This window comes from Anneissia japonica, unplaced genomic scaffold (genome assembly GCF_011630105.1).
Source record: "Anneissia japonica isolate Jap-2015-1 unplaced genomic scaffold, ASM1163010v1 scaffold287707_len98911_cov140, whole genome shotgun sequence".
In the NCBI taxonomy this organism is placed as follows: Eukaryota; Metazoa; Echinodermata; class Crinoidea; order Comatulida; family Comatulidae; genus Anneissia; species Anneissia japonica.
The window spans coordinates 78,591-89,551 of NW_022685976.1; the positions used below are offsets into that span (position 1 = coordinate 78,591).

General features: G+C 33.6%; 2 protein-coding genes and 1 long non-coding RNA gene across 3 annotated transcripts in view; all 3 read left to right on the forward strand.

Moving 5' to 3' along the window:
- LOC117113252 (hyalin-like) overlaps nt 1-2,462 on the forward strand; it is a 4,454-nt gene extending 1,992 nt beyond the window's left edge. The window contains exons 3-4 of the mRNA XM_033256550.1: nt 443-700; nt 2,191-2,462. Coding sequence (XP_033112441.1) covers nt 443-700; nt 2,191-2,462 — 530 coding nt within the window. The remainder of the gene's footprint in view (nt 1-442; nt 701-2,190) is intronic.
- Nucleotides 2,463-3,076: 614 nt separating this feature from the next.
- Nucleotides 3,077-10,961, forward strand: part of LOC117113278 (hyalin-like) — a gene marked incomplete at its 3' end in the record, with an annotated part of 27,321 nt that continues 19,436 nt past the window's right edge. The window contains exons 1-3 of the mRNA XM_033256578.1: nt 3,077-3,141; nt 9,316-9,615; nt 10,191-10,445. Of these exons, the coding sequence (XP_033112469.1) occupies nt 9,435-9,615; nt 10,191-10,445 (436 nt within the window). The remainder of the gene's footprint in view (nt 3,142-9,315; nt 9,616-10,190; nt 10,446-10,961) is intronic.
- Nucleotides 3,772-6,438, forward strand: LOC117113271. Its single transcript, XR_004446173.1, has 4 exons — nt 3,772-3,858; nt 4,379-4,455; nt 4,718-4,783; nt 5,379-6,438. It is a non-coding gene; the product is annotated as an uncharacterized LOC117113271 (long non-coding RNA).

Below are 10,961 nucleotides of genomic sequence, written 5' to 3' on the forward strand. Positions count from 1 at the left end.
AAGGTAGAACTTGTAGAACAAGGTATAATCATTCTACAGACTGTTTCATGCTAATGCAACCTTCAGGATGCCACCCCTGACTACGAACAAGCTCTGTAAAACAGCGCATTCCAGCACAAATGGAATACCAGCCTTCACAACCAAAATCCCTAAAGAGAAATAGAAGCAGACAAATAATCTGGTACAACCTACCATTCAGCAAAGGAGTGAAAGCCAACATCGGAAAATTATTCCTTAACTCGGCCTCAGTGTGGCATACCAGGCTTAGAATCACACAATAGGCACTAACCGATTTATTATATTATAATCTATAAGTCATTTCACGACGTTTAGAAATACCGATCATCGTGCAGTATTATACTCATATGTATGAATACCAAGTGGCAGTTTACAATACTGTAATCAATGAGCATTAGTTATGTTTATTTGTTTTTATACTTAGATACGGGAGTTCCAACTTATCCTAGTTGCCCAGAAAATCCTTTAATTTTCAATACGAGTAACTCTGACCAGGCCACCGCTACCTGGGACACACCTATTCCGACGGACAATAGTGCTGATGATATATCAGAGTCAATGCAGACATTTCCGGATGAAACATCCGGTGCTATGTTTCCAATTGGGGACAGTATGCTCACATACTCTGCGACGGATGGGAGTGGGAACACTGGTTACTGTTATATAACTATTCGAGTATTAGGTAAGAATAATATATAACTAATATATAGAATTTATATTTTTGTTGTTTTAAATTCATTTATTGCTGTTTCCATAATCAAATCAATCTTACTGTATGCAATATGTACATACTATCAGATAAATTTAAAAAAAACAAAAATTTGTGAATCATCTTTATATAGTTGTTGATGTTAATTAATATTATTTTATGTTTTTATATAGTATACCGTAATATTTATAGAAATGAGAGTGGTGGAAGCTTATTAAAATGGGCTTATCCAATTATACTATTAACGAGAGAAAAAGAAAGTTAATAATCTTAAGTACTTCTTAAAAATGAATTAAGTAGAATACAAATCTACACAATTAAAATTACTTCTACCTTGATATTGAGACTTATTAAGCCCTTAGGCATGTGTGACCCTCTGTACGTGACAATCCTCTAATCGGTCGTATGGGGTGAACTTCAGCGGGCGACGACGCCAATGCACTTCCAATCGAGATTCAAGTGTATTCAGTGTATCAGACTCAATAATATTCTTTTGCAGGTTGTTCCATAAATGAACAATGTAAATTGAGAAAAATTTCTGACGGATTCTGAGCCTAGCAAAACCTTTTGCCAATTTCAATTAATGACCTCTTGTCCTAAAAAAATTTGGGTGCTTTTGATTTTATCAAATTCTTTAATTGAATCATTCATTTATACCGACCTCAATCTTCTTAAATGTAGGATGGGAATATTTAACATGCGTAGACGTGATTCATAGGTGTTCGATCAAATCTTTCGAACCATTGTAAGCTCGTTGCTGAACTTTTTCCAACTTGTCACAATCTTTATGAAAAATATGTTGCCACACTTGATTGCAGTATTCTAGGGATGGTCTAATTATCGCTTTGTATATGTGAAAAAAAGATTTCCTATCCAAGTATTGAAAAGAAAGTTTGATCAACCCCAATTTTTTTATTAGCTTTAAGAGCAACCTGAGAAATATGCGAGTCGAAGTTGAGTTTATTGTCTTAAAATTCATAATCCATAATTTTATCGACAGTTTGCAAAATGTACCTATACTGGCCTATGCCCATACAATATTGGTGATTCTGGTTCTTTCTTCCAAAGTGATTATCGTTGCATTTGTTTATATTAAATGGCAATTGAGATAGTAATGACCAATCAGGAAGCTTGTCGATATCGTTTTGTAATTCATTAGCATCTGTGTGATTGCTAACTTTTCTAAACATTTTTCAGTCGTCTGCAAAAAATTTTTACGCGAGATTCAATACCATCAGAGAGGTCATTTATAAAAATGTAAAATAGCACTGAACCTAGCACACTACCCTAAGGAATACCACTAGAAACTGGAATACTTGCAGATTTACAACTCACTGTGACCTGCCCAAGAGAAATACTTCAATCCACCATTAACAGGTCCCCACTAATTTCGCTTAGCAAAATGCATTTAATAATTTAATACAATATTGATCATAATAGAGTAATTCTTTATTTTGATTCAGATACTGGAGATCCTGTTGTATATTCCTATCCTGAAAACATGACAGCCAATACTGATTTTGGTCAGCCTACTGCTGTTGTCAATTGGACAGCTCCAAATGCAACAGATAATTCTGGAATTGTTCTATTTTCTTATGAAACAAATGGAACTTCATTTAATAGCCCATCTTACAACTTCCCCATAGGCCTCAGCGAAGTAGCAGTAACTGTTGCAGACCCATCTGGAAACAATGTGACAGGCGAATTTTACATTACAGTTCAAGGTATTTTATAGGTGATATTGGGCAGTGGCGTATCTAGAGGCTGTCTCTTATACACATCTAGATGTGTATAAGAGACAGCAAATAATCTGGTACAACTTACCATTCAGCAAAGGAGTGAAAGCCAACATCGGAAAATTATTCCTTAACTCGGCCTCAGTGTGGCATACCAGGCTTAGAATCACACAATAGGCACTAACCGATTTATTATATTATAATCTATAAGTCATTTCACGACGTTTAGAAATACCGATCATCGTGCAGTATTATACTCATATGTATGAATACCAAGTGGCAGTTTACAATACTGTAATCAATGAGCATTAGTTATGTTTATTTGTTTTTATACTTAGATACGGGAGTTCCAACTTATCCTAGTTGCCCAGAAAATCCTTTAATTTTCAATAATAGATATGGAAAATCCAAACATCACATGCCCAAAAAATTCCTCAAATTATTATTCCAGCCTCTCCCCCGATGCTTGGGTAGTAAACACCGATGTTGGAAAAATGTTTGCAGCTGTATTTTGGAACATACCTGATGTCAGTGATAATAGTGGCGAAACAAGTCTCTCCGATCCATCACACTTCAGTGGAGATATCTTCAATGTAACAGAGAATTATACTGTTGTGTATACTGTATCTGACCCCTCAGGCAACAAAAATAATTGCTCATTTACAATTGTTGTTAAGGGTTTGTAAAAAATCATTACCACATTTTGTTATTTTTTTTAAAACAAACTTTATTGGTAAATTTAATATTATAATAATAATATTTAATAAAATTTTATATTTAAAAAGATCTAAGACAGTTACCAACTTCCCAGAAAACACAAAACGTTCTTGTAACTTTCGCGAATGTTGTGGTTAGGTATGTCACATAATAACCTTCACACAACGTAGTAAAAACGTTCAAACGTTGTGAAATTAGGTTATAGGTACGTACATATGGTTCTACAAAATAACGTTTTTATCACCAAACTGTAACGTTATTACAACATTCTAAGAACGTAATATTTTTAGCTGGGTTGGCCTCATAGCTAAGCTGGTAGCATCTGAGTGATAATCAAAAAATTTGGTGTCGAATTCTGATGAGAACGTGTTCAGCAGCGTTTTGACGTTCGCTCTCTGACACTAGCGAGTTTTAGATCTGCGACGACGAGTTACTTGGAACGGTATGACGTTATTGTAAGGCATATGCGCATGCGTAATTATATTGGGTTTCGTCGAGTTCATTCGTAGAGGACGTGAAATCAGCCGGGAATCCGTCGTCACAACAGACATACACTTCTGACCAATCACAGTACGTCAATTGGCAGTCGATCATGCCAACACTAGATAGATTCGTTTTCAAGCTCGCGAATATCTTGCTGGGCTCTGTTGTTCACCAAGAAAATATGGCTAGAAAATTGTAAGTTTAAACGTTATATATGAATATGATTACTTTTGTTTCAATGATTGATAATGGTATAGGTAGGCCTATCACTTTTATTTTTGTTTGCTTTCATAGAGTAAAAATAACGTAAGGCTTTGATCATTCATATCTAAACTTCGCGAACGCCCACACATAGGCTAGGCCTAATTAATATAGTGTAGGCCTAGGCCTATATAAATAAAGGCCTAGCCTAGGCCTAGTAGTATAGGCCTAGGCTAAGTCTATATATTAGGCCTATGTAGGTCTAGGCCTAGTATCCTACATACTACTACTACTACTGTACTATTACTACTACTACCATAAAGACATAAAGCCCTACAAGAATATATGGATTGAAGAAAAAATATAAAAATAAATTAGATACGAAAAAGCAGATGCATCGGGCTATTTATTATTCCTATAAAATTAGGCATGGCCTAAGGCTAGGCTAGGGCCTAAAAAATAAATGGCATACTGTACCTAAGTTAGTAAATATTCATTGATTTTACTTTTTCAGATTATTAACGTTCAATAGTACTCTACCCACTACAACTGCAAGTTCCGGAATCAATTCTATCCAACAGCTTTTTGCATGTAAGTTAAGGCCTATATTAGTATTACTACTTTTTTGTTAAATTGGATTTTAGTAATGTGCTGTTTTATTTAGGTCTAGATATTTTATAGATGCCTGAGGCCTAGGTATGTTCGTTTTTTTGGGTGTGTGTTTTGGGTAGAGATTTCTTTTTCTTTCTCTTTTTTTTTTGTTAATACTGTAATACCATCATGCAATTTTACAACACACATTTTGAGTCTATCTTTTTACCAGTTTTGTACACATTTACTGTATCTGTTTCAGATGGACAACAAACACCAGGAGCAATACCCATTGTTGTAGATTTTCAAGATAAGCTGATTTGTACTGGTAAGTTTTCCAACCTTATTGATCTTGTCTTAGAATACGGACACCATGGCAGGCAAAACTACTTGTTTGTAATAAACCCAAATAGATAATAGTAAAAATTCATAATATCAATAATAATAAATAGCAAAAATAATAAAGTAACCAAATATTAAAAATAATAATAATAACAACAACAACAACAATAACACTGTTAATAATAATAATATTAAATAATAATAAACAATAATAATATAAAATAATAATATAAAATAATAATATAAAATAATAAATACAAATAATATTTCAATCAATGTATAATTTTATTAATTTCAGTAGCACCATTGACCACATCAGCAGATCAAGTTTTTGTTACTTTGCACCATAAAAACATCTTAATTTTTTATTTCTTTTTTTCTACTAATAAAATGAGGACTTAATGTATCTCTTAAAAATGAGTACTATTATGATGACCTCAAATACTTAGCCCCTCACATCAAATCTATGTAATGTCATGTTGATTAATGCAATAATGGAACTTTATTCTTGAGTAAACTTTATCAACAAATGCCATTTATAATAATTTTCAATGAATTAAAATTTATTTTTTCCTATTTAGATGGGGTGAAGAAATGAACAATGATTTAGTAAAAGAGATGCTCAATTCAAATATTTTTAGCTACAAATATAATTCGAAGAGCCAAGGTTTGCGATTAATCCATTCGGAGCGACAACAGACTGAAATTTATTACCATAAATTCTTTTATGTCCATTTTACATAATTCTTTGCGACTGTACAGGTCTACAAACGGGTCGAACAGTCCCATATATGAACCCCCCCCCCCCAACAGTTGTTGAGTGGTGCGCCCTTAGTTTGAATAACATTACAAAATTCTTGAAGCTTATCTGGAGCAAGTCATGGCTGTTGGAGAGTTTCCAAAAGATGGTTACAATTGTCGTAAATAATGATGTCCACGATTTTGCCCGTTGCCAAAAACAACTCTGTTATGACCGACGGAAGTTTGGAACCATGTCTGTATATCGACATGATACGCAAAACGATAAAAAAAACATACAAAATGCCTCGATTCTATCAAATACGGATCCATTTTTGCATCGCCCTTCATGCGGAATTCTTAAAACATCATTGATAAATGTCATCCTTTTCAAATCTTGAATTAAATAATGTTATTTTGTTAATACAAAAGTGTATACTGTATATATACAGGTATATTGATATTGGCTTGTGTGTGAGGAGCCAAAGCGGCAGAGGCATATTTAAGAGTGGGTCTAACAAAGGTGGTGTAGCATTGTGCCTTAAAGACCGTCTGACAAGCTGAATTATATGACTTATAAGAAAATATACAAATATATATTTGTATGTATGTATGTATGTATATGATAATAATAATAATAATAATAATAGTACAGTAATAATAATATATCAATTTGATACATAATTACATATTCTAACTGGACTCTAACTGGATGTATACATTGTGCCTGTATTTAACATTTTTCAATCATTGTCAATCTAAAGTCGGAGTTATGTCCTGGTTTTGACCCTTTAACGTCACTATTGGATAGGCTTATCTTCATTAGACTTACTGTAGTGTGTAGTGTTTTAATTGCTATGTGCTTGTTTGTAAACTTGACATTTTGGTCAAATTAATGAATAATTGACACACTGCCTTAATTCAACTTTATTTATTTATTATTAAATTGTATTTATAATATTTTATTGATGTATGCCTAATATAATTTTAACTGGTAGTCATGGTTTAAAGTTTGATTCTAAACTTATTTTGGCCTCTTAATGTCTATACACTTATTATTTAATGTAATATTATTCTTATTTCTTTTACTATCAAGTTTTTTTTGGTTATTGTACAGTATTATGTATGTGTATGTGAGTGAACAAATTGAATGAAATAAAAAAAATTTAAAAAAATGCAGACTATACAACTGCTTCTCTTTTGTTAAATAATGGCTCTGAAAAGAGCCTTTTGGTTTGAGATTCTTGTTTACGTGAGACTGCTAAATCTTGAAAGATGTTTAGCTATTGCTACATCTTTCTCGGGTATGCTAAATGCTGAACGAACAGGTGGTGGTGGAGAACTGAGTTGTGGAATGGAGAGTTGTGTGTCTTCTTCCCACTGCTACACAACTAGATTACCTCTGCTATAGGCTTATATTTTATAACTGGGTTTTTTCGCCATTTCTTCCTATTTTTATGGGAGGATGAAAGCAATTTGGGAAGTGCTCTGAATGCCCAGTATATATGTTTTGAATATGATTCTTTAAGCTCATAAACTTCCCAAACATTTCAATTGGATCTCCGCTAGGTGTCAACGAAGTCACCCAATAAACATACTTTTTGCCCACTCCTGCACAACTTCACAATCATTTTTCATTCCCGATGGCTCGAACTCTTTTTTAAGGCCTGAACAAATAGTTTAGAAGAATGATAAATATTAATTTTATTGCTGAACAAAATAATATTTCCAAAACCCAACCAAGAGCAAATTATTTGGTCCACTTTTAATAATATAGGAGGGTAAAATGAATAAAAATAATAATTATACAATAATAATTGGAGTGGAATAAAGCCAGAAGATGATGACAAATTAAAAAAAAACAATAGGCCTGAAAGAACAGTGTAAAAAAAATTGAACAAATTTAAAATAAATTTTTAAAATCATATTGATGCATAAAATAGTTACATTTTACAGTATGGTTTGTTTTTTGCAATATAAAGAAATTGAGGAAGTTTATTTAGTTGATCCCTGAATAATAAGATGTTTACTATAGCTTATAGTATAGGGGAGGAACACAACAATAAATTGTAACAATGTTATAATTTGTTAAAAAGCGCTAAATGTGATACACAGCGTAGCAACAGTTTCAAGTTCATTCAGTGCAGAGACATTATTGGTACAGCATGTATGCTACAGTAGTACAAAACGTTACAGTTTTATTTATAAAACGAAGCTTTGGATTTATTTTTACATTGAAGGATTCATGGATGTGTTTGACATAGAATTTGGAAGAATATAAGTATGATTAATATTGTTTTTACAATTGAAGGATATGCTTGTACTGTACTTTTGATCATTAACCTAGCTAGGCCTACACAGTATAAACCTAACCCCACAAAAGCCTAGGCCCTAGGCCTATAGCATACATGCCAAGTTTGAGTTTGGCTGTGGATGGAGATTTGCACAGGAACGAAACAATTTAGGCGTGGGTCGAGGGCCCGCCTAGGGCGCCGGAAATTTTTAGGCCTAGATGCTCTCTCTGGTGCACTCTGAGCATATCTCTAGTGCTCAAATTAAATCTTAAAAATGGGGTAATATATACTAACATTTTTTGAAAAATAAAATTCTATAGCTTGAAACATCACTGTCCGACATTTTGGATTTGAATGATGCATCGATGATGATAAGCGCAGCCAAGACCCTATTTTCGCCGGTAAAACCATCGTGGATTCTGGTTCGCTGAAAGTATTGATATGCATGATCGCGGTCGTAAAGTTAAAATAGAAATGACGTAATGTGTACAGCGCCACCAGTGTTAATTTTACACGAATACATTGTTTACTATCGGAACGGCATGTATTTTCGCGAAGCGATAGAACTTTCGTAGATTTTATATGCCTTGTAAAACTACAGAATTGTCACGTTTTGGATATTTTTGTATTAAATTGTGGGTTTTAATAAAAAATCTTGAGATTATTAGAAAAGCTGGAGATTTTAGGCTAGTGGCGGGAGAGCTGGAGGTTAGGGCGAAAAGCGGGATATTAAATATGCCTATTTAATATGGCATTTAATATTTACAGTGGATAATTAGGTAATTTAATCAGCCTATTAGCTAAGCCAAGGGAGCCTAGCCTAAGCTAGGCTAGGTCTAGGCGAGGCCGCCAGCCAGCCTTCAGTCAGGCCGGGCGTATCCAGGAAAAAGGAAATAATTTTTCAGTGATATGTTAAAAAAAAAAATCCTATATTGTACAAAGAAGGAGAGGTGCACCCTCAACAGGAAGATTTATGTTTTTACAACTCCCTGCCCTGAATACCCCATGGATATACCAAAGGGATTCGCGAAGTCGATGAAGATTTGCCATGTTGAGCTGCGTAGACTACAGTCAGTACCTGAGTGTTGAGTAAGATACCACGGCCAGTGTATTCGAGTAGCGCGCGCGAACATGGGGAAACCCCAGATCATCACAAGGTCATAAGTTCACTGACGTGTCAACATGGACGTTCACTTAAATCGAAACGTTCAGATAACCAGTGGACAAGTACCAGTTGACTGCTCGGATTTTCCACTCGCGCGGACGTGAAAGCCGTCCACGTCCACTCAAATCGAAAATTCCTTATTGTTGCTGGTGCTGTTGCTCCTGCTGTTGTTGTTGTTGTTGTTGTTATTATTATTATTATTATTAAGTAAAGCACCTTATAAATGCCATGTATTATTATTATACTATTATTGTTATTATCAAATAATTAACAGTTATTAATGTACAATACGTCAATTATTAAAAATATTCTTATTTCCAGACAAAGAACCACCTGTTCCAAGTTGTCCATCACTAGTTAATACTGGTGTGACTGATGAGGGAAAACCAAATGGCACCGTCAGCTACAACCTTAATGTCACTGATAATGTTCAAGTTGCCATGTTCTCAACCAACTATACAGACATTGATCCAGCTGCCATGACACTTGATGCAGCTTATGATGTTTTTGAGACTACTGGTGTATTTCCAATTGGAGAAACTATAATTGAATATGTCTTCACTGACAATGGATCTCCTACAGGAAATGAAGCTACATGCTATGTCAAAATACAAATTGAGGGTAGGCTAATAGGCCCTACTAAGTTATAGTGACGTATAATACATGCTGTAGTATTTTTATTTCGGTCTAAAATATTTTGTTAAAAACAATAGATAACAATGTTGAGAAAAAATACCACAGGAAATTATATTATTTGAAAAATATATAAAAAATTCATTCAAAGTATCAAGGACTTTCAACTGTAATACGAATATACAATTACACAATTTATTTATCTATTTAACCAATTTAAAAAAAATGTTATTTTTGGTTAATATGATTTGGATTTTGGTGATTTTTTTTTTTTTTGCATTTAATAACTCCCTTGTCTCCAAGTTATGCAATTTTGACTGTCTCAAACTTGTTGACAAACATTGCAAAACTAAAACTTGCAGACTAAGACTCTTCTTCAATCGAATTGTTCCCATGTTGAACCAACTTCCTCATCCTATACGTTCATAACTCCACAATTACGATTATTTGATCACATTAGATTGTAACAATGTTACTGTATTGCTGTTTGTCTAGACTTGTAAGGATAAAATAAAATATTTCTTAGATGATATTTTCAGTTTATTTATTTCTTTTTTTTGAAGATCAAGAAAACCCTGAGATTGTTGATTGTCCAATGGATATAATAGTAAACACAACACATGGACAACCAGTTGCTATCAATGTCACATGGACGGAGCCAACAGCTACTGATAACTCTGGAGAGACACCAGAACCAGAGTCTGACTACACCTCTGGTGACAATATGTTTGTGATTGGTGACACAACAGTGCAGTACAATGCATCAGATTCAAGTGGTAACTCCAATGATCGCTGCAGCTTTACTGTCACTGTTGAAGGTACTCTAATTTGGATATTATTATTCACGATAGTACGATAACACTTTATTGCAATTTAAAATAAAATACAAATTGAAGTTTAACATTAAAAATATATAATACAATTGCAATAATTCATCTACTGAAGGAAATAAAACTTAGGAATGACATGTTTCGACGTGTCCCACGTCATCATCAGGTAATAACGCTTATGCTACTAATGGTTTAAATACTACCGGTCAGGTATAAGACGAAACAAGCAAATATATTAAGGTAAGTCATGTATATAGAGGTTAAGAATACTATGGTAAGTCATGTATATAGGAATTAGAATGAATTAGAATGAGAGAGTGATATTGTAATGAGTTGTTTGTTCAGTGACTGATTTCCCCAAGCAAAGGAGCATTTAGTTTGGGACAAGTCATCACACATATTTCAACATCTTCAAAACTCTGTTAAATGTCAAAACACATCTAATTCAGACTGTTTTACTATTCTTGACTCCGCCCACAATACTTATCAACTTAAAATAAGAAG